This window comes from Gossypium raimondii, chromosome 11 (genome assembly GCF_025698545.1).
Source record: "Gossypium raimondii isolate GPD5lz chromosome 11, ASM2569854v1, whole genome shotgun sequence".
Lineage (NCBI taxonomy): Eukaryota > Viridiplantae > Streptophyta > Magnoliopsida > Malvales > Malvaceae > Gossypium > Gossypium raimondii.
In genome coordinates this window covers 9,889,554-9,913,461 of record NC_068575.1, presented here as the reverse complement: position 1 = coordinate 9,913,461, position 23,908 = coordinate 9,889,554, and the positions used below count along the sequence as shown (strand labels likewise).

Below are 23,908 nucleotides of genomic sequence, written 5' to 3'. Positions count from 1 at the left end.
AAAAGTAAATATTAGCACTAAACAGTTTTGGACAGAAGCAATGGTTTCAATTTGAAAATTCACCAAAAATTGTAGAGTTCGAATTAGAGGTTAAATAAAATATGGAATTAACTGGTATTGAGCCTAGTTTCACATATAAGAAACATTATAAGCAACGGAATTGAAGATTGTGTGATATAATAATTTATTTGGCACAAGGTCAGAATGATTCGGGTTTTCCTGTTCTAATTTTGAAAAATCATTATAAATTGTACAAAAATGTTTAGGAGATGAAATTTATATGGATAAAATATTAATGAGCCTATTTTCAAAAGAAACAAACAGTATTTTAATACGAGACTTATACTGAAAGATAATAGATTTTTAGTGAAGAAGGATTAGTGCTATCTAGCAACAAAACAGGGAAAGATTTAAAGAATAAACTGTGTCAATTGGATTAAATAAAAATTCCAAAAATTTCATCGTAGAAACTTCATCGAGCTTAGTTTCAAGAACAAAAGACGAAACATAATTTTCGAATCATGTAAATTGAGATATAAATATTTTAATGACCGCGACAGCTTTCATAACAATTTGTGTGAGATTAGAAAAACCTTAATTAATATTATACCTAGACATGGTATGTTAAGAGTAAAAATTTATATAAATATATAAATATACTTTAAGCTTGTACTAAGTGTGTGCTCTTTCGTTATAGTTAATGGATGTTCCCAGACTAATTTTGGTGATTAAATGTCAGTTTGGCCGATTTGGTATGCTCAATTAGAAATGGACCTATAAGGTTCTCTTTCACGAGTTTCAATTGTTTGAGTTATAATTTGTTATGCATGATAAATGTTAGTTTACTCGTTTAACTTTGTTAGGTTATTAAAATGTTGGAATGTTTAGTTACGATATATCAACAATAAAAATGATTAATTTGTATATTTTTAAGTAATGATTTTGAGACATATTGAACATGTTTTGAGATATGAGAATTATTATCTTAAGATAACAAATATCGAAGTTAAGGATTCAAAATAGCAAGAGGCAAGTCTCCAAAAATAAGAATTATTGTCTCGAGACATATACCCTATTATTATGAGACATCATACTTCAAAGAAAAAAAACACAGGGAAAGTGTGTCTCGAGACAAACTCTTCAATTTTGATAATTTGAGTTTAGATTTGAATATTGACTTTGCAATTGATCCTATACGACCCTAGGTCACTACATGTGGGCCCAACTAATCATGATTAAATGCATAATGGTATATAAAATATGAAATTAAGTCATGTTTTTCATTTAAAGTTGATTAAATAAATCAAGGTAGTTTGAATTACTCCAACAACGTAATGCAATATCTCGTACTCGAATTCAATAATCAAATTAGGTGCGGAGTGCTACAAAAAAACAATCCTTAACGAAGCTTGATTTTAACTTCATTTTTAGTTTACTTACCTTGTACTAAATTATTTTCTATCAATAATTAAGTCTAAAAACACATTATCAAAGCTTTATCTCTCTAAACTTTATAAGCATCCAACAACATCCATTTAAACATTTTCCTTTCAATTTCTATGTTCAAGTCTATCATTTAAAGCCATTAATTTAACTAAATTCAAGCAAGAATTTCTTATCTTTTGTGGAGGAGCTCACGGCAGTGAGAAGACGCATAGAGGATTTTCCTTTTTCCTTTCTTTCTTTCATGAACCGTTTGGGAAAGAGCTTAGTGGAGAAACTTGTCCTTTCATCCTTCATAAATTTCTATTAGAATAAAGGCTTATATTTTATACACATCCATATCTAAGGGTTAAACTTAACATAAGAAAAACTAATGGAGATCTATGGTTTATAACAACACCATCCACTAACTTAAATTAAGTAATGGCCAAATTACATTCAAGGTCTTCATTTAATCCCTTCTCAAGTTCCTTAAATTTTGCTACCTTCACACTTAAATCCTTTTGCAATAATTACTAACTTTACTAATAATTTAATTAATGATTCTCCTCTCTATTTCCATATTTATCTCATAAACTCTTTAATTTAATTTTACGAAACGATTCAATTAAAAAAAACCGACTCAAAACCGAAATTTTTCGACCCCGACAAAAAACAAAACATTAATTGGAACCTGCACATAGACCAAATATCTGCCATCAAGCTTAATGATGCTTTAAAAGTTTCCAATAATAATTTATATATTACATTAGTCAAAAACATATTAGTTAATAACATGAACTTAACGTTAAAGCATCATAACATTTCATCAATATCCATCATTTCATTATTAAGCAAATCTCATCAATATCATGAAGTCAACGCTTATTTGCAATATCATATGCCATTTCATATTTAAGTAACATTTACAACATTAAACATCATTAGAGCATAGTCTCTATTAATCAAACATGAAAATTTTGTCTAGATACAAAGATAAATCTAGACACACCATATAGAATAACAAAATTTCATGCGTTTCAACCAAACACATTACAAAAATATACAAAGCACAACAATGTACCCTCTAAACACACCAAAATATACATAAGTCTCCATCAATATATTCTCCAAACATACTAACTCTTGGGTACATTAAACAAACCCGACAATACACACAAGATCAAAAAGCTCAATATCTGTCAACTATATCCGAATACATTTCAAAATTGTTTAAACAATTAAAACATATTTAATAATTTCATTAAGCATCTTAACCAATTCTATTCAACCAAAAATCAACTTAATCATATAGTTTATTCAACAACCTAAGCATTCAACTTAAGATAATACAAAGTAAAATAAAAAATTAAAGAGTAAAAACCGAAACTGTCACGCTTCTCCTACTTTCTCATTCCCATAAGCTTTAGAGGCCTCGCCAACCTCCTTAGCTTCAATTCATACCAAAACAATAAAAATAAGTTTGTAAAACATTAATCAACAATTTAAACACTAAAGTTATTAAGGTGATGCAATTCGAAGAAAAACCGAGAGGCTCATGTCGCTTCCAAAAATCTCATAAGAGAATTATTTTATACTTAACCTAACCTTGCTAAAATTGATTTCTATTGGTTTAACTATAATCCAAAGACCAAAACTCACCTAGAAATTATCAAGAACCTTACTCTTCTCATTTTCTCTCTGTAGAACTCATTAATAGTAACTCACTAAAGCTTGACTAGAACTCTAATTGAATTTGAAATTCTTTGTTCTAATAACATTCGAAACTTAAAAACACTATGAATTTAATTTGAAAACTACACAAAAACACAAAATCAAAGTTTTCTCTCTCTAGCTTAAAACTAACCTAACTGACAAGGAAAAGAGAACATGCTTGATTTTCTTGAAAAAATATTGATTCCTAGTAGTTTAAATTATCTTCAGAACCTCAAAACATTAAATCTCAAATAAATTTTCATCAAGAATCATTAAATTCCCAAAACCTCTCCAGATTGACGTGGAAGTAATTTTTGAAAGGAGAAATGTTGAATCAAACTTAAAACATTTGACCAAATGAAAGAAATTATCAAAATATTGCTTACCTTGTTGGAATTGAAAGATTGAAATCAATAATTGAAGTTGAAATTGAGAGAAATTTTGAGTAGAAAATTTTAAGTATCGTGAAAATGATTTTGGAGTAATTGTCCCCTCCTCAATTTTCAAACCTATGGTCTAATTGCTAAGATACCTTTGGCTTAATAACCTTTTAAACCCCTTATATGAACTAAATCTATTTTCTCACTATTTAGATATTGACCCTACTAATTTTACCAGTTTAGAAATTAGCCTATATCTCAAATATCTAATTATTCTATTCTAACAAATTAATGCAATTCAATAATACTAACACTCTATCTAATAAACCACAACTATTTGTATATGGGAAGCAGAACTTGATAGTAGCTTTTCTTTTCTTTTCTGATCCAATCAACTGATGAGAAAGAGAAAGTGATGTAAAAAATTTGAAAACTTTCATCCAAATAATATATTTTAAAATATACATTTCAAAATATAAATAATTTATGTGTGTGTGTGTGTGTGTTTTTTTTTTAAATTTAATTCATGCAATTAAAAAGTTTCAAACAACCTGGATTAAGAATAGTAGCCTTATTAGAGTTGATGGATGAAAGAAGGTAGCACCAATAGATTGAATGCATTCCCATTAGCACTTGACATTACTCCAAATTCCCGAACTACGAGACTTGGTATAATCTCTCGTACAATCCAATGGTGCACCCATTACCCCTTGGCTCATGCAGCTCATCACCATTACTGCACAACTCTATCATCATCTTCATCCCTTCGCTTGCCATATCTTCATGACTTCATTTATTAGTCTTTTTTGTATTCGTCTTCAAGCCATTACCTCTGTTGTTCCAATTAAAAACTTTCAAGCTTATTTTAAAGGAAAATTTAAAAGCATGATATTGTTATCTTTTTTGCTTGTCTTTAAAATTAGTGAGATTGTCTAAATTTAACATGGTGGTTTTTATTTTGCGACCATAGTTTACCATTTTTAAGATCAATAAAATGAATTTTGCTAACAAAAAAGTGAGTAAATTTACCAACTAAATCTTAGATCGTTAACATTGACATTATTCCTATGTAGAAAGATATGGGTTTAAACACGTTAAAACGCATTTATCCTCCTATTGATCCTCCTAACTATAGGTAGTTTTAGATATATATATCAAACAGTTGTAAACATGGTTTTAATGTTGCTCTCTAAGCCTCCTGTCAAATATGAATATGATTTGCTATAAAAAACTATTCTAAATATCATCATTAGTTACAACCCAAAAGCTATATTACTCGGACATGAACGTGAATGTCAAAATACGACTGCGTTTGATATTTCACTTTCTAAGCTTTTCCATGTACAGGTACACGTCGAACACAAGTTTAGTATGCAAACATTTCAAGAAAAAATTTTTAGAACAAAAAAAATCCAAGCAACATAGTCGAGACCAGCTTTTGCTTCATATTAACAATCCCATGTCCCATCATTCCAACCTGAACCTTCTACTTCGTTACTTAATCCAGTCTCAGAACATGACTCTTCAAACTCATGGTTCACCCTTTCTGGTGGGGGGCAGCCCTGATATGAGTTATTTTCATCACAATGCCACAACAGTTTTTCCCAGTAAGGATCCTGCAAATTTCAACATTAACACATCAATTTCTGAAATGTTTAACTGCTCAATGATGATCTCCGTAAAAATCTGAACTCGAATTAGGGCATATATGCATTTATACCTTACAAATGATGTGTGGATTTCCGACAATGATGAGCAATGATTTGGCCCGGGTAATCGCAACATTAAACCTTTTTGGATTGCTTAGAAATCCCAGACAGTAAGTTCTGTCGAACTCATTGTGTTTGACTGTTGATCTTACCGTAGACACAATAATGACTTCCCTTTCTTGGCCCTGAAATTGTTCCACACTGCCAACTTTTACATCTAGCAAGTCCCAGGTTTCGAGCACTTTCTTGATCTTGAGAACCTGCTGGCGGTATGGTGTTATTACTCCAATATCTGACTCGTTTAGATCAGAGCTTCCTCTTAACTTATTGATGATGTCAACAACTTTGCTTACTTCGATTCTGTTAAACCATGACGGATTATTGCCTTCTCTCTCGTCACATCCCTGGATACCGAAGAATAGGACCGGAAATTCTTTATTTGGAAAGAAATCCAAATTTGAAATTATTGACAAAGATTTATCATCTTTACATGCAATCAGCTGACCTTCGTAGAAAAGCCTTGAAGGGAGATCGAGAATTGCTGGATGACAACGGTAATTCCTAACCAACTTTTTTACAAAATTAGCATCTTCGTTGCAGTATGATTCACACTGGAAAAGCCTTTCAAGATAAGATTTTCCCAATCCAAGAGACTCCGCATCTTTTGAAAATACAACTGGACCAAGCTGCTTTGGGTCTCCAGCAAGGACTACAACCGTTTCCTTTCGGCAAAAGTTAGCTATAGGAACCATGCTTTCTGGTTCCGAGGCTTGGCCAGCCTCGTCAAGGAAAATGTGGGAGAAATGGCCACGCTTCACACCTTCTGCATAAAGTAGAGTTGAACTCATATAAGTTGATATGATAATTCTATAGCGGTTGAGAGCTTCCAAAGGAGGACACTTGAAAACAGACAGCTCGAAGTAGGAAAAGCGAATATGATCAAGTAGAACATCCTCATAGGGACGACTAGTAGCGTTTAGCCTAAATATTTCGCTCTCTTTAACTTTCACATTCTCATTACTGATAAGTCTCTCTAATATATGATCCGCAGCACTATTTGAAGCCGCACATACTAGAATCCGACCATTTTTTCTTGTCATATATATCTGTAGAATTGATTCCACCAAAGTCATGGTTTTACCGGTGCCAGGAGGGCCATAAATCACATAGGGAGGAGCTCCCTTGCAAGCAAGTATCATCTCGACAGAATGTATCTGTTCCACATTCAGTGTGCCGGTACAAGGCACAATCGGAGCATTTTTAACCAATGTCCGTTTGGTTGATTCTGATGGAAACAGAAGATTGTCTTGTAAAGTCTGTGCAGCTTCAATAGCTTGATACAACCTCCTCATATTCACCCGGTTATATGTGAAGTGAACATTGTATAAGTTTCCGTCCCGGTGAAGGGTGTGAAATTGGCTTGCAAATCTCAAGAGTACTTCATCAGCCTCAACACGATAGATGTGGCCCTGAAACATCCCAAAAAGCAATCCGCAAAAGTTCAGATCAAAGAATGCAATAACAACAATAGTGAATACCCCCAGAACTTATCTGGTTGACTTGGCTATTACAGCTCTCAAAGAAACCATCCAGGGCAATCAATTATAATCTCAAATATGGTTATTTGTTTAGCATCCCAAACAGGTTTCAGCACACATCACCAATCAAAGTTCTCTCGAAAGAAAGAGCATACCTGATATACTGGAGAATCTGAACCATTGGAGGCAATCTTCGCAAAAATATGATCACCATGTACAAGTGAAGGCCTCTTCTCAGCTAATCCAGGTACTTCAAGAGCTACGAATTGCGGTCCTTTCCTCCTCATCATGACACATTCCATGTTATGAGACCTCATTTCTTCCTGAAATGAAACGAATGGAGTTATAAACAAACATAACAAGGACCATATAAATATTAACATCTTCACACATCAATCATCAATAGCTACCTCTAAATGCAGCTCTTCCATTACAAGCAATGTACTGAAGAAACCAGCATAGTTCTCCTTCGTCAAACCTTCTGCAAGAATATCAGGCACATGCTTATTCTCTAATAACTCTCTGATATGTTTCGGGACTGGATATTCATCAAGCTTAGATTTGTATCCACGGGTTTTTGGCTTAGCTGGGCGAGAGGAAACCACATACTCGTCAACAGCAAAGTGATTTCTTCTTCTTGGAGCTCTCCTGTAAGGCTTAGTAGAAGCGAGAGATTGGGAGACATTATCTTCAGCCAATAGAAACACTACTCGTTCAATCCTATTATCATCTACATCAAAGTGTACTACAGTTGTGTGCAAACCCATGTCTTTCGGATTGCAAGACAGCCAAATGGTAAGAGTTTCCCGGGATTGAAGTACTCGATCCTCAAGAGAGAATAATCCTTCTAAGAATCCTTGGCTTTGTTCTGACTTTGAATCAGCTGAAGGTGGCTCCATGAGAGACAAAGTAAACGAATCTTCCGGATTTGAGCAGAAAATCCTTACTCCCCAAAGTTCTACAGGCTCGTCAATAGTGTTCTCTAACGTAATCGGCCACTTTGAAGTTTGGCCAACAAGAACGGATTGAGGCTTCCCTTGAGAGAAAGGAAATGGAACTGAGATAATAACCGGCCCCTCTTCATTTATGTCATAACTTTGCACGGACTTATCATCAGCAAAGTCAATAAACCCAATCTCACCTTTATCACTTATGACCGAGCATTCATCACCCCAACCATCGTTCCAACCCGAATTCATCGTTAATGGATATTGATGCTATCAAAGATCCAGAGAAGTATCAAACCTTAAAGAATTGTAAACCCCATTAACAATCAAAATATCCAAGATTACAAAATACATTTTCCACTTAACCATAACCTGGTCCAAGTACCCTAGACAACAAAGATCATTACCTATCGCGATGCAAGACTACCAATATTACTCTATATTACAAACATTAATCTGCAATCGCTTTTAAAGTATACAAAATTCGGCCAATGAAACATGATATACTGTGAGCAATTGAAAAGATTTATACTTCCAAGAAATAACTATATATACATATACATAATCCTATATCTAAACTTGATTTAACCAGCATTTGTAGTAATTCCTAATGGATTGACATAGTATTGTAGATTGTTAATCTAATTCAAGTAGGGTGTTTAGCATTTGCACAGCTTTCATGCATCATAAACAGTGATCAAACAAGTTCAATGGTGTACATATTATTCCAAGTTTGAACACAGTATGGTTCATCAGTGAAAAACGAGATTCTAAATGAGAAAATAGAGACAATCATCCCAAGAAGGAAAAATGTTTTAAAAAAATTAAAAATGATAAAAAAATTTAAAAAGACAAAAGATCTATTTTTGACAAAACAAAATGGATTAAAATATAAGTAGAAGAGAATTAAACATGAAGTAATTCATATATAAAATAAAACGAAACGAAATGACAATTAAACATGAAATAATTCATATAAAAAATAAGACAAAACGAATTGACAAGTAGTAAAGTACCCACCTTTGATTAAAAACACAGCAAAGTTGGAATAAGAAGTGAAGAAATTCGGGGACTTTATTTGAAAAAACAAAGAAAGAAAGAAAACCCACTCTACTGAGGAACACTTTAAACTAAGAGTTAGAGTGAGAAATTTGCTGTTTTGAAGATTTCGAGTAGGGAAGTGAAATTTGATGAGAAAATCTGGAAAAGGGTTAGCCTTGCGGAGTTGAAGAACACTAAATTGATTATTTAAAAAAAATTAAAGAAAAAGAAAACTGTTGCCTTTCCAATTACTACTTAGGAATGAAGTTATTCTAAAAATAAAAGGAAAAGAAAACAGTTGTTATTATTATTAATTATTTTTTTATTATTATTCACCTTAAAACACTCAAATCGGGTTTGGATTAATTCTATATATAATATTTAGGTCAATTTTTAAGTTTGAATTTGATTTAACTTGAAAGCACTAATAAAAAATTTTAACACATGAAAATATATTTATATAAAAACACTATCATAAATATAATAAATATTTTATTGTAATAAATATATATTTTATATTTTGTGTTAAGTTATCTAGTTGAGTAAATTTTTAGGTTTTAGATAATAGATTTAATTGTTGTTGGATTAGTGATTTAATTTAATTATAAATATATATAATTATTATTTAACATATAAATTAATATAATATTTTTATAACATAATATATTCAAGTCGAGCTAAACTCGGGCCAAAAAGATCTTGCCCAAAGCCAGGCTCGTATAAAAAATGAACCTTAAATTTTACTCAAACCCATTTTCAGATCTTGTATTTTTATCCAATTCCTCTCATTTTTCGGGTGAACCTTCGAGTCTAAATGGATGGTGTAACACCCCTAACCCGTATCCATCGCCGAATTAGGGTTACGAGACATTACATGACAAAACACAAATCAACATAAGTCATTTATCATTTTTATACACATGGTTATATCAACTTCTATACCATATAACTTCTAAATCCAATATCAATCATCTACCAAATCATGTTAATTAAATACAGTTTGATGTCCGAACCACATAACTTTAATATTAATGGCATTCATATAATTCATTAGATAAATTAAACATAACATTTCGTAACTTCTGTACAATTATACAATAAAGCCATTCGAACTAAATGACTATAATTATTATGCAATCACATATGAAACTTATAACAGCCTGATTTTAAGGTTAGTCAGAATAGTGGTTTTGAGACCACAATCCGCGGTCAAAATAATTATTTTATTATTTATTAATGTTTACAGTATGATAGAATGTTCGTGTGAAAATTTCGTAAAGAAATTTTACCGTTTGAGTGGTTAATTTGATAAAAAGAACTAAATCGCGTAAAGCGTAAAACTTGTGTTCTATTAGCTAAAAGTGTCAAATAGCTATAGAACATTAAAGTAAAGGTCCTTATGTGATAATTAATCCAATTGTGAGTTAGTGGATTTTAGTGGAGTGGCATTTGGTGTAATTATTAATGTTATTAAAGGTTAAATAAGTAAAAAGGCAATTATATGTTAAATTAAATAAAAGAATCAACATTGTATCATCTTTCTCCTTCAATTCTTTCCACCGAAAATGAACAAAAGAAAAGCCACGGGAGAAGTGTAGGTTCGGCCAAGCTTCATGATCTATTTGTAAGTCTATTTTTGCTCAGTTTTTAATAATTTCTACATTTTTGAGATCGTTATATCGAGTACTAGCTAGCTCGTACCTTTGATTTCAAAACTGATAGATTATTAATGTTTGATGTTGTTTAAACAAGTTTTATTAAGGAAATTTTGATAAAAATATCAAAATGGGATTAAATTGACAAAAGTGGAAATTATGTAATTAAATGTGTGATTAAGTGAAAATATGGGCTGCTATTGATGTATGTGGAATTCGGCCAAGCTTGGATTTAATTGAAATTGTTGTAATTTGTGTTTTTATACAATAAGGACTAAAGTGCATAAATGTGAAACTTTAGGGGCTAAAGTGTAAAAGTACTTAAATGTGTGTTTGTGAGTTGAATTGAATGAATGGCTGAATAAATAAGTTAATTTTTAATATATCTAGATCAAGAAAAGCGGAATTCGGATCTAGATCGAGGAGAAAATCAAAGTTCGAATTAGTCGACATAATTTGTCGTTTCAGCGAACGAGGTAAGTTCGTATGTTAATAAATGTTATGAAACTATATTATAAATGCTTATTATTTATATGATTGAATTTAATGCTAAATGGTTATGCAAATAAAATTATTATGATTGAGTTATATATGTTATTATGATATTGAATTGTTTGAGAAGCAGAATATATGAATACGAGAAAGTATTGACAGTGATGTGACGTCCGAAAGCCCCGTATGAACCATAGGAATAGTATAGGATATGAATGTCATTACAATAGGATTTCGAGATGTGATATCGTGTAAGACAATGTCTGGGACATTGGCATCGATTAGAGATTACGTGTAAGACCATGTCTGGGATATCGACATCATATATGATTTCGTGTAGGACCCTCTCTGGGACAATGACATTGATATTTGATAACACGTAAGACCATATCTGGGATATGGCATTGTACGAGCTTTACGATCTCTCCGAGTATCCTTATTGATTCCGAACGGTTCAACGGGCAATATCGAGAAGCAAATGGCTATGTGAATGAGTTATCCGATTTAGGTGTGAAAAATGTTATACGTATCTTGAGAATGAAATGTGAGTATGAATATAAGTGATGATATTTGATTTATATGAGAAAGATATGTGTTTAAATATGTCATTTTCCAAAATGTGCTCATTTGGCTAAATGAAGTTATGAAATGAATGTCATATGATAATTGAATTGAATAAATTTGAGGAAGCTAAATTTAGTTATGTAAGTGATTATATTATTGAATGGTGGTAAGTTGAAATGAGAACATGTTATAAATTTGAGAAAAGTTTATGTTTGGCCTGTGAGATAGCATATCATGCTTATGACATTGAATTGAAATTATATGTTATGATAAGTTTATTAAGATACGAGCTTACTAAGCTTTATAGCTTACTTTATTTCCTTTTTAATGTTTATAGTGTCTCGAAGACTCGCTCGGATTGGAAGTCGTAGGAGATCTCATCACACTATCCGGTTATCGCTTTGGTAAATAAAAGCTTTGAGTTTTTTGTTATGTGGCATGTATAGGCTAGTTTTGATATATTTGGTTTAAAATTTGTATGTGTATAGCCATGCGAAAATGGCTTGATCATGATGCTAATGTTGGTTATATGATTCGGCAATGAGGAAGGGTAGTAAGATGTATATTCGGCTTATTAGTTAACTTATTTTGGAAGCATGAAAAAGTGGTATAATGTGGCTTGTTAATGTGGTAAAATGATGGTTATATTTTGGGTATGCTTGATGGTCATTTGAATAACTATAAGTGATATATTGTTTTGATGTTAAGTTATGAGATAGCATATTTAGCTTAAAAGATTAAGTGATGTTAATATGGTTAATGATTCGGTTAGATAATAATGTTGGTATGTGTTTATAATTGCTATGTAATGATTATGCTATGCTATGTGAATTTGGCTATTTGGTGTGGCTTATTAACGACCTATGTTTTGAAGTATAAATTGCCTTGTAAATTAATTTGTGAATGATGGAAATTTCTTAGGTCATTTTGTAAGATAAATTATGATATATGATGTATATTTATATTTGGCTAATGATAGGTAAAATAAATTCATACGCCTATGACATGGTTGTTTTGTGGTCCGGTATTTAAAGGTCAAGTTGTTGGATTAAGACTTGATTTCAAAATATGTTATAAAAGTGGTTGTTTATTCACTTATGAAATTTGGCTCTTTTGATAAGGTTTTATGTTTGGATGAATATTAGGCCGTATAATATGGTTTGTTTTGTCTTAAAATGCGAATATGCTTAAGTTAATAAAATAGATGTATACAAATGGATATCTTGATATATGCTCGGTATTTAAAATGAAATATGATTGATTATAATTGAGATATTCAAATGCTATGTAATTGATTTGGTATGGTGAAATGCGATAAGGTTATAATGTTGAAACAAGGTTATACTTAACAATTTTGTGAAGTTGTAAATGCTGCATATTCTAATGGAAAAAAAGCAATGTGATATGATCTATTTGGTTTAATATGTGCATGTATGGAATTATGAAGAAAAATGTTCGATTTTTTTATTAGGTATTCAAATTCCATTAAGGTGAAATGATTCGAATTATGTATTTATAAAGTATATGTTGAATGGCTTTGAGGCATGTTTATTGGTTGAAAATATGATTATGTGTATGACTTGGATAAGGTATGCATGAAATGGTACAAAATGATGTGGACTAGATATGCATGAGTAGGAGAAGAAATGTGGCTTAACCAAGCCTAAGTGCCACACGGCTTGGACACACGAGCATGTGACTGGCCGTGTGATCAAGTCAGTATGTATGCCCTGTTTTGCCATGGCCTAGACACACGGGCATGTGACCTTTGCAACTTCAAAAAATGTTAGATTTCGGTAAAATTTTATATGTGTTCGGTTTAGTCCCGACCTCTTCCTAATGCATGTTTAAGGTCTTGTTGACCTAAGAAAGGGACTTTATGATGATGTTTGACTATGAGATGATGATGTATGACTTATGATTGTGAAGTGATCGCGAAATGTTCTGATATGTTCGGAGTTGCCTCGTAACCCTAATTCGGTGACGGATATGGGTTAGGGGTGTTACAAAACTTTAGTAATAATGCAACCTGGCCGAACATATTATTGATGTATATATATATATGTATAATGTGCATACCTATTTTAAAATTTAACATTATCTTGATACTTATTAAACTATCCATTTAAGCTACCCAAAACATATTTAAATCATAATCATCATTTACCATTTAGATCTGTACCAAAACAATTACCAAAACAATCATGAAACATATTCAATACTTATCATTTAACAACCGAACTTACATGACTAAACATTCAAACATGATATATGTATATATATTTGACACCACAAACCGAATCAAATTAACTAAGCCACAAATGATCATATCAATAGTATCTCAAATTCACATGAATTAAAACCAACCAAATAACTTATGTTCAACCGAATCATTATTTATATTCAGTTCTCAAATTCAAACTCATATGACCAAACCAAACTACCATAAAACATAACCATAATTTACTATCTCTATTCACATCTAAATAATCAACCAAAAATAATGACATAACCATTATTTAACCTATGTTTCATATACCATAAACACACCTTTAAAGTGAGCTACTTTCATAGCCGATTATAGACTAAGCTTTTCATTATCCAATACCGAATTATATTTCAAAATGTCACAAGCATATATATAATGGAACATTTCTCCATAATAAGCTCAAGTAATAAGCAAATACCAAAGTGAACTAATCATAAGCCACATATATGTATATCATTGCTTCATACTGCAACCAAATTCTAAACACACCACATAATCTATACCATGACCGAAAATACATTAACATGAACATCATTAACAATCAAAACACATTTATATAACAAGATTACTACACGCATATATCATGACCAAAATTACTTAAACATTAGAACATTAACATGAAGATTGAGCCATTTTCGCATGGCTAAATATATACAAATTTCGAGCCAACCAAAACAAATGCTAGCCTATACATGCCCTATGTTCAAAGTTTCAAGCTTTCAAAATACCAAAATAGAGATCGATAGTGTGACAGACTTCCTTGACAGCCCCCGAGCTCATAACTAGCTTTCCAAAAATCTAAAAAAAAAACGAACAAACACACACACAGTAAGCATATTTTGCCTAGTAAGTTATAAGCAAATAAATTATCAAATGAACATTAGCATAGTTATATCAATATGGCCGAACATGAACAAACTCATGCACATATTAGTCACACCTTTAACATGTATAATTCATATCACCATCTCAAGTATTATTCTTACCTATTTTCATAAACATTTAATTTCTCACGTACCTGAGCCATTTAACTTGATTTCACACTCGATCTTAACTTAACACTGCCCGTTGAACCATTTGGAATCAATAAGGATACTCAGATAACTCAAAAAGCTCATACAATGCCAACGTCCCTTACGTGGTCTTACATGTAATCAAATAACGATGTCATTGTCCCAGACAGGGTCTTACACGTAACCATATACAATGCCAATGTCCCAGACATGGTCTTACACGTAAATCACAAATCGATGCCAACGTCCCAGATGTGCTCTTACACGATATCACATAACGGAATCCTATGGTTCATACGGGATTTTAAATATCGTAATTCAATCGAATTAAGCTTGTAAACAATTTTCCCATACTTAAAAACAATTCGGCATTTACACATATATTTATTAAAATTCAATTTGACATTTATAATACATATACATTCAAATTTAACGACATTTATTTACTTACGAACTTACCTCGGACGAAGACGAACGGACCAGAACAGCTATTCGACCACTTTTGATTTCCCCCGATCTAACTCCGTTTTCATTTGTTCTTGATCTATATAAATTCAAATTTGGCTATTTAATAACACATTTCATTCAACTCAAACCACAAACACATAATTAGGGCATTTTGTACTTTAACCCCTAAAATTCACATTTTTAACATTTTAGTCCCTATTTCATAAAATCACAAAATACATAAAATTTCATATTTCCCATGCTTGGACGAATATTCATATAGTTCATATAAGCCCATATCTTTCATTTATTTCACATTTTAACCCTTCAATTTCTCATTTTCACAAATTAGTCCATACTAAGCAAATTCATCAAAAATCACAATACAAAATATATTTATCTATCATCAAGCTTTCATATTTCACCATTTAACATCACAAAGCTTACAAAATAAACAATGGAATAACTCAAATTCATCATTAAATTCTAAAATTTAAGCATGAGCTTGATAAAACACAAAGCAATTATCTCAAAAACGTAAAAATTATCAAAAATCGAACAAATTACATACCAAATTTAAGCTTCCAAGTGTGCCGAACTATTTAAGCAACCATGGTTTCTTTTTCTCCTAGCTTTCAGCCAAAAAAGATGAGAATGCATGGCTATTTTATGTTTTGTTTATTTAATTCATAATAATATATCATTTACCATTTTGTCCATTAATTAAACATTATAAAATCATCAATTATAAGCCCAATACCATCCATGCTATTATTCAATGGTCAAATATCAACATTAGGACCCCACATTATAAAAGCCATAACAATATAGCACTTTAACAAAAAGCATGCTACTTTTTTATTTTACGCTATTAAGTCCTTTTATAAAATCGAGCACACAAACGATAAAATTTTCACACGAAATTTTCACACTTATAAATTAACATTCTGTAGACACCAAAAATAATATTAAAATATTTTTCTGACTCGGATTCATGGTCCCAAAACCACTGTCCGACTAGGGTCTAAACCGGGTTGTTACAGATGGCCCTCGAGTAGACTATCTGTAACTGGTAAGGTTTGTCTTATTAGTCTCGTAAGAAATGGGACCTAGTGAATTGTGAAATTCGATGATATTAAGACACGTCAGGTTCAATGTGAGTACGGTGGAAATGATTAATGACTTGGTATGACATGAGTGAACTCTTGGTCTTTGAATCAACATAGGAAGAGTCAATATTTTTCTCTTTGTCAGTAAAATTACCATATATGCTGAAAAAATCATTTAAGAAACTATGCTAAATTTGTAAAAATTTACCGATTTATACTGTTTTTGGAGAGAGAAAGGAAAACACATCCTATAGGGTGCGTTTTCGTTGATCTTCTAGACTTGAATAATCATATGCTTCTGGAAGAAATCTAAGAATTTCTTAGGAATCCTAAAAGATCCATACGTTCTTTTTTCTTTGATAGATGGTCAAAACTTCATCTGGGTTCAAATCCTACTGAGAGAATCACTAGAGATTAGAAATTGTTGAAGAAAGAACAAGAAGTTTCTTTTGTCCCTTCCAGACGATCGAAAAATAAATAAATAGTTAATATATTTAAGATAATTATGTATTTACAAAATACCGTCTCAATTCATCCTATTTCATTAGATCTGAGATGTGATATGGTTCGGAAGGATGAACTGGGTAGTTCTAATAAGATTTCATTCTTGAACAAAAATCTATTTTTTGATTTATTTCATCTATTCCATGACCAGAACAGGGGGGATACACGTTACACCACGATCTTGAATCAAAAGAGAGATTTCAAGAAATGGCAAATCTATTCACTCTAACAATAACCAAGCCAAATCTGAAGTATTACAAGGGATTTGTCTTTTCTATTGATTCCTACGGATTGGATCAAAAATAATTATTGAATGAGGTATTCAACTCCAGGGATGATTCGAAAAAGAAATCTTTATCGGCTCTACCTCCTATTTTTTTATAAAGAAAATGGATCTTTTTATCGAAGGATCAGAAAAAAATGGGTTCGGATCTCCTGTGGGAATGATTTGGAAGATTCAAAACCAAATATAGTAGTATTTACTAGCAACAACATAATGGAGGTAGTCAATCAAGTGGGCAAACGGATCATTTATGATGAAAAAGATAAGCTTCAAGAGAATGATTTGGCGTTCTTGCAGAGTGGAATAATGCAATATCAGGCACAAAATAGATCTTCCAAATAACAAGGCTTTTTTCGAATAAGTCAATTCATTTAGGATCTTGCGGATCCACTTTTTTCCTATTCAAAGATCAGCCATTTGTCTTTGTGTTTTGACACTAAGAATTCTTTGCAAATGAAGAGATGTCAAAAGGGCTTCTTACTTCCCAAACAAATGCTCCTACATTTATATATAAACACTGGTTTATCAAGAATACGCAAGAAAACCACTTTGAATTATGATTCATCGCCAGAGATGGCTTAGAATCAATAGTTCATTATCTAATGGATTTTTCCGTTCGTAAGAGTAGCCTGTCTATCGATTTCACCATAATGGCTTGCTAGAAATCATAATAACCCATATTTTAGTTAATCATCGAGATTGAAGGTGAAGGGGTCAATTCAATGTAAAATGTCAAATTTGTTAAGAAGCATTTAATTTTTATTGATAAATAAAAACTCGTTGAAATAGCAATTTGAAGGTTCAAAAGGAATCTTTAGTATTTATTGTGTCATTTTATTTATTTAATTATCCTTTCTATTTAACCAGGTCGTCAATAGAGATTTTTTAGTTTGTGTTTATCTAAAGAGAACTCCTTTATTGTAACTAAACTAATTAGTTGTAACTTCAATTCATAGATAAAATTCAACAAAATAAAAAGGGTTCTTTATCATTTTCATTTTTAATGATTCATTTCTCATTCTTTTTATGATTTTATAAATCTATAAAAAATTCTTACTAATTAAATGAATAAATGAATGAAAAATATGATTTTAGATATCACAATTTTAGCACCACATCCAACGATTTCAAAATATTTATGTAACTTGTATAGCTTTGTATTAATCGTTAGCATTTTGCATTTGTTTTAAGTCAAAAATGAAGAATCCTATTGATTGTAGCTTTCTCTGGACCTCTGAGAAAAGCATGAAAAAAAAAAGGTTCAAATGGTACGATTCCTCCGTCACCCCAGAATAAAAGGGGTGATCTCATAGTTCTTGGTCTATGAAGAAAAGTTTTCTTCTCTTTCCTAAAAAAGCGTTCTACATGGTGCGTTTTCTCTAGTAGATTAGTGAAAACGCCTCCTGTAGGACGCGTTTTCTGGCCAATGGTAACTTCCCAATAGGCAGAAGTCCAATAGCCAACAGTAACTTCCTAACGGTAACTTCCTATATAAACCCTACAATTCTCATTTTATTCAATTCAACTCTCAAGTCTCAAGTCTCAACTTATTGTTCAATTTCTTATTCTCAATTGTCAATTCTTGATTTTTTATTCTAAATTCCCAATTCCCAATGTCTAAATCCTTTGGTTTTATTTTATTCAATTTTCGATGGTATATCAGCTTATTCATTTGAATGAGAAGCACATCTTCGGCGTTCAATTAGAAATGGTAAGAAAATATTATTTAATTATTTAATTTTATTCTTTTAATTATTATGATTTTAAGAAAATATTAATAAATTATTTAATTTTAAATAGTTAGTTATTATGTTGTTCAGATTATTAAATGTTTATGTGTATATACTCAGGATGAAGATACAATTTTGGAGACGTACATAAACAATTTAAGCGTTGGTGCACCGGCAGTCATTCATGGAAACTTGTGAGATGCAGGCTTTTTATACGTGGCTCGCATGCTCGGGGGGACTAAATTGGATCCCCCACTCATCAGTACTTTGGTCAAGAGATGGAGACCGGAGACGCACACATTCCATCTCCCCTACGGGGAGTGTACAATTACACTCAAGGACATCAGTTTACAACTCGATCTACTGGTTGATGGGGATGCCATTATGAGGTTGATTGTTAGCGTCAATTAGAGTACAACATGCTAGCAATTGCTAGGGAAGGTGTCGAATAAGTTTAGGGGTAGCCGGATCGAGATGAGATGGTTGAAGGACAACTGCCAACCTATCGACGTTGTAGCGAGCAACATTGAAAAAGAGCAATTTGCGCACGTATTCATCTTGAGATTGATCGGGGATCTACTAATGCCAGATAACTCTCGTAAACTGGTACACTTGAGGTGGCTACTACTACTAGTCAACTTGATAGAAGCGGGACAACTTAGCTAGGGATCGACGGTGTTAGCGACATTGTACCGAGAAATGTGTTTGGCGACGATATCGAAAAAAGCTAAAATAAGTGGTTGCATGCTCCTTCAATCATCACTGTGGTATCGACTACCATTTCCACGCTTCCGAGTGTAAGTCTCTCACGAATCCTCACTCGTAACATGGTAAAATTCATTTGATAATATTGTTACCGTACCAGAATTTTCATTGTTGTAATTTTGAAATAACATATTTTTTGTACAGGTGAAACAACCCCTCCGGACATAATTGTATACTAACCGAGCCTGAGGACATCCAACTAGCTTTAGACCAACAAACAAATGAGAAGGTTAGTTTATTAATTTCAAAGTTATCTATTTTCTATTCAAACATTTTAAATTAAATATTTGGCACTTGCTGAAATTTATAAATTTGTATTGTAGTTCGTATGGATGCCATACGCGGATCCGAGGATTCAAGAATGCATTCTAGATGAAGTTTTGGCTAACCATAGAATCTAGCACGTAAAAGTGTCATTGATCGTGTTTGCAATGGTCGAGATGCACGAATACAATCGAGTGATGTTGTAGTTCAGGTGTACGCAGTGTATTCCATCGCAACCTCAGGAGCTCGATGACTTGCACAAGATCGACATGCGTGGGAAACATGACGAAGATTAGGCAACATTCCACAAGAAGCATATCGAAATTTGGCAGCACAAGTACAATTACTTGCCAACGCGTGAACCATTATACCCTACCTCATTCCCTATATAAATGCACTAAACCTAAACCTACTCACCCACATCTCTAAATTGTTTTCTTCTTTCTCCTGCATCTTGAAATTTTTGACTTTGAAGATTTATTTCCTTCGCTTTAAGAGAGATGCAGTCTTAGTTTTAATTTATGTTTGGGCTCACGGTGATGTTGTAATGACTCTATAGTTAGGGGTGTCAAAAAGTGCATTACCGGGACTCTGTTCTCGTAAATCAGACTCGTAAATATTTTTAATAAATATTTACAAAGCTAGTCGTGTAGTTAATTAGGTTTCAGTTAAGTGAATTTGCATGAATTAAGAGTTATTATAGTATAAGGACTAAATCGTGTATAAGGTAAAAGTTAATTTCTGATTTAAAAATAATTAAAGGGACTAAAAAAGCAATTACACCATTGTTACTTTTAGTGGGACGGTTAGTGAATTATATATATAAATTATATGTAAATTTATTTTATATATTATAATAATTAAAGATAAAATATGTTATCTTAATAATTAAGCAAATGTAATAATAATAATAATAATAATAATAATAATAATAATAAATTAAAGTATAATAAAACAAATAGGCAAAAGAAAAAGAAATAGAAAGCCAAACAAAATTAAGAAAGAAAAAGAGAAAGAAAGAAGAAAGGAGACGCACAGTTAAGGTTTAAAAGTTTTCAAAGTTCAATTGGTTAGTCAATTTAGTCCCTTTTCTTGTAATTTGTATATTTTTTGGAATCTCGGTACCTAGGGCTACTCGACCTATGTCGAAATTTTAGCAATTGTTAAGATGTTAATGTTGGATAGATTTAGTATTAGGGATTAAATTGATAGATTTTTAAGCTAAAAATGAAAAAGGATTAAATTCTAGAATAAATTGCAAATTTTGAGTATTAGGGAAAAATTGTGAAAATTTTGAAATTTAGGGGTTCAAGAGAAAATAAGGAGTTAAATTTAGTTTAAAGTGAAATTTGTATAAAAATATAGAATTAATTGTAAAGAATAAAAATTAGTCTCGATTTAGGGACTAAATTGGAATTTAGGAAAATATTGAGTAAAAATATTCAATATGAAATTGAATTTTATGGTATTGATAAATTTTAATTGTTTTAATTACGTGGCTAACGTTATACCGGAATCCTCGACTAAAAAGGGGAAGGATAAAATCCACGTCGAATAGCTCGGAATCCACGGTTTTTGTATTTCTATAATCCTAACCTAGTTACTGATTGTTGTATTTTGATTTAATGCATTTGGTAAGTGGTTGAGGTGAGTATTTGGCACTTCGATATTGAATTGAATTAAAGTTTATTGAAATGGATTGAATTGATATATATATATATATATATATATATATTATGAATGTATTGATTATTTGAATTGAAATGAATATATATATATATATATATATATATATATGTAAATGTGATAATGTGCAAAATGTATTGATTATTTGAATTGAAATGAATATATATATGTGTAAATGTGATAATGTGCAAATATGATAATTGGATATTGGTTGTATTTGGAAAGTGAATTGGAACCCTATTAACTATATCGGGTTGAGTTGGATATAGATGGCATGCCATAGGATAGGAAGAGTTTAGGGATTTCTTTGACTTCGAGTCGATGAGGCACTAAGTGCCAATTTACTTTGGTTTAACCGATGAGACAGTGGGTGTCAATGTATATAGCGCTGGGCGCAATTACTACTTCGGATTTATCCAATGAGGCATTAGGTGCCAAACCAGTATGTTGGTTGGATCCGTGTATCCGTCTGAATTCGAGTCGTGTTAATAGGGATAATTAAATCAAACGTTTCTAGGATTGATATTGGATGATATTGTATGAGAACTGAAAATGGGATAGTGATTTGAAACATGAAAATGAGATACATTGTGATTAAATGAGATACATGAGTTATGTACTCATGAAGTGGATATGGAATGGATAATGCAATTGTTAAAATGAAATGTGGTTTGATATGTGAAAAGCTATTTATATAGCAAGTATGAGAATTGGGATATTTGTTAAACAAATGAAATATGATATGCTATTTTGTATGAATTCAAAGGGTTGGCATATGGCATATGGCATATGGTAGTTTTAATATTAATATGTGTTTATATTTCAATTATACATTTGAAATCTCTTGCCTTTAAATATTCGGATTATAGAAATATCACTGAGTTTTACTTAGTGTATGGTTTTGTTATCCGTGAGCAGGTTAGGTACTTCAGTTTTGATTATCGATTCAACATCTAACAACGATCCCGAACTCAAATATGGTGATGTTTATCTTTTGTGTCGGCATGTACCTAGGATGTCTATATGATAGTTATTTTCTGGATGGATTGAAAATGAGGTTATAAGTGTAATGCTAGTTTGGTATATATATAAACATGTGTTTGTGTTTTAAGTCATAGTATGGTATGGTAAATTGAACCAAAACTTGGTATGTGCATGTGAATTTAAGTTAATGTTTTAGGTAGATATGAGTTAGGCCTAATTGATGGATTTTGGCATGTTTATAATTTTAATTTGAATGATGCATTGATGATATGTTTTGATGATATAAATGTGGTACCAATGAGGGTACATTGGTTAGGCACCTAGGATGATTGTTTTGCCGTGTTTTGAATGTGTTTGATCATGTTTTGAACAAGTTAAACGAATGGTTTTTGAGTTGTTTAATGCCCAAGCATGTAGGAAATGGTAAATTTGTTGTTTAAGACATATTTTAGGTCCACACGGGCAGGTGACTTGGCTGTGTGAGACACACGACTAGCACACGGGCGTGCGAGGCCATTTCGAAGGGTACACAGCCTGACACACGGACATGTGGTTTGGCTGTGTGACCCAAGTCAGAGAGATACACGGGCACAGACACGGGCTGGGACACAACCGTATGTCTCAACTTCGAATGCCCACACGGCCAGACACATGGGTGTGTGACTTGGCCGTGTGAGTCACACGACCTGACCACACAGTCGTGTGAACCCTGCAATTAAAACTTTTCTAACTTTTTCCTAAAATTTTCAAATGTTTTCGATTTAGCCTCAAATCATTTCTAAAGTGATTTCAAACCCTCAAAGGCTTAATAAGGGACTCTATGCATGTTAATGATAAATCATTCTAATGATTTTTTAAATGTTTGAAATGAATGATTAGATTACAATTAATCGGTAATGCTCTAAAACCCTATTCTGGTGACGGATACGGGTTAGGGGTGTTACAGATGTCGTGTAGCCAAGTGACCGTCAAATTTCACTTATCGTGTAAGCATCGAGCCATCACCCGAGCAGTTGGGGTCGCATTGCAAATCGTGGTCCTAGTTGGTAGTGATTATACCGTCTCGGGTTGAAGTGTAACTAAGGCTTTAAATTTACAAAGGTTATGCTGCCAAGGGACAGAGCATAAATTTGGCCCTAGTTGGCGGTGGTTATGCGGGCACAACAATGGTTTTTTTTCATCATCAAAGAATGAAGCTATTCACCATAGAAATATGAGGAAGATAAATGCAGTGGTATTTTAGTATAATCAAGTAATTCAGTGGACATGGATAAAACGAATTACTTATTGTACTAAAACACCACTACGTTTGTCTTCCTCATATTTGTGTTTCTCTGGTAAATAGCATCATGCCCTGATGATGAAAAACTCATTGTCGTGCCCGGATAAC

The 23,908-nt window shown here is 32.1% G+C and overlaps 1 protein-coding gene and 1 long non-coding RNA gene across 3 annotated transcripts; both read right to left on the bottom strand.

The window, feature by feature from the left end:
- Positions 1-2,381: 2,381 nt before the first annotated feature.
- On the bottom strand, positions 2,382-3,637 carry LOC105804732 (uncharacterized). The gene is made up of 2 exons (XR_001137100.2): positions 3,525-3,637; positions 2,382-2,873 (listed from the first exon to the last, which is right to left on the bottom strand). It is a non-coding gene; the product is annotated as an uncharacterized LOC105804732 (long non-coding RNA).
- Positions 3,638-4,767: 1,130 nt separating this feature from the next.
- Positions 4,768-8,999, bottom strand: LOC105804730 (probable RNA helicase SDE3). Of its 2 annotated transcripts, none has more exons than XM_012637442.2 (5): positions 8,733-8,999; positions 7,176-8,010; positions 6,921-7,088; positions 5,239-6,696; positions 4,768-5,134 (listed from the first exon to the last, which is right to left on the bottom strand). In XM_012637442.2, the coding sequence occupies exons 2-5, from the start codon at positions 7,962-7,964 to the stop codon at positions 4,967-4,969; spliced, it is 2,583 nt and encodes an 860-aa protein (XP_012492896.1). In that variant the 5' UTR covers positions 7,965-8,010; positions 8,733-8,999; the 3' UTR covers positions 4,768-4,966. The 2 variants fall into 2 exon arrangements, with proteins under 2 accessions (XP_012492896.1, XP_012492895.1); XM_012637441.2 differs by having other exon boundaries at positions 7,176-7,982.
- Between the last annotated feature and the right edge of the window lie 14,909 nt (positions 9,000-23,908).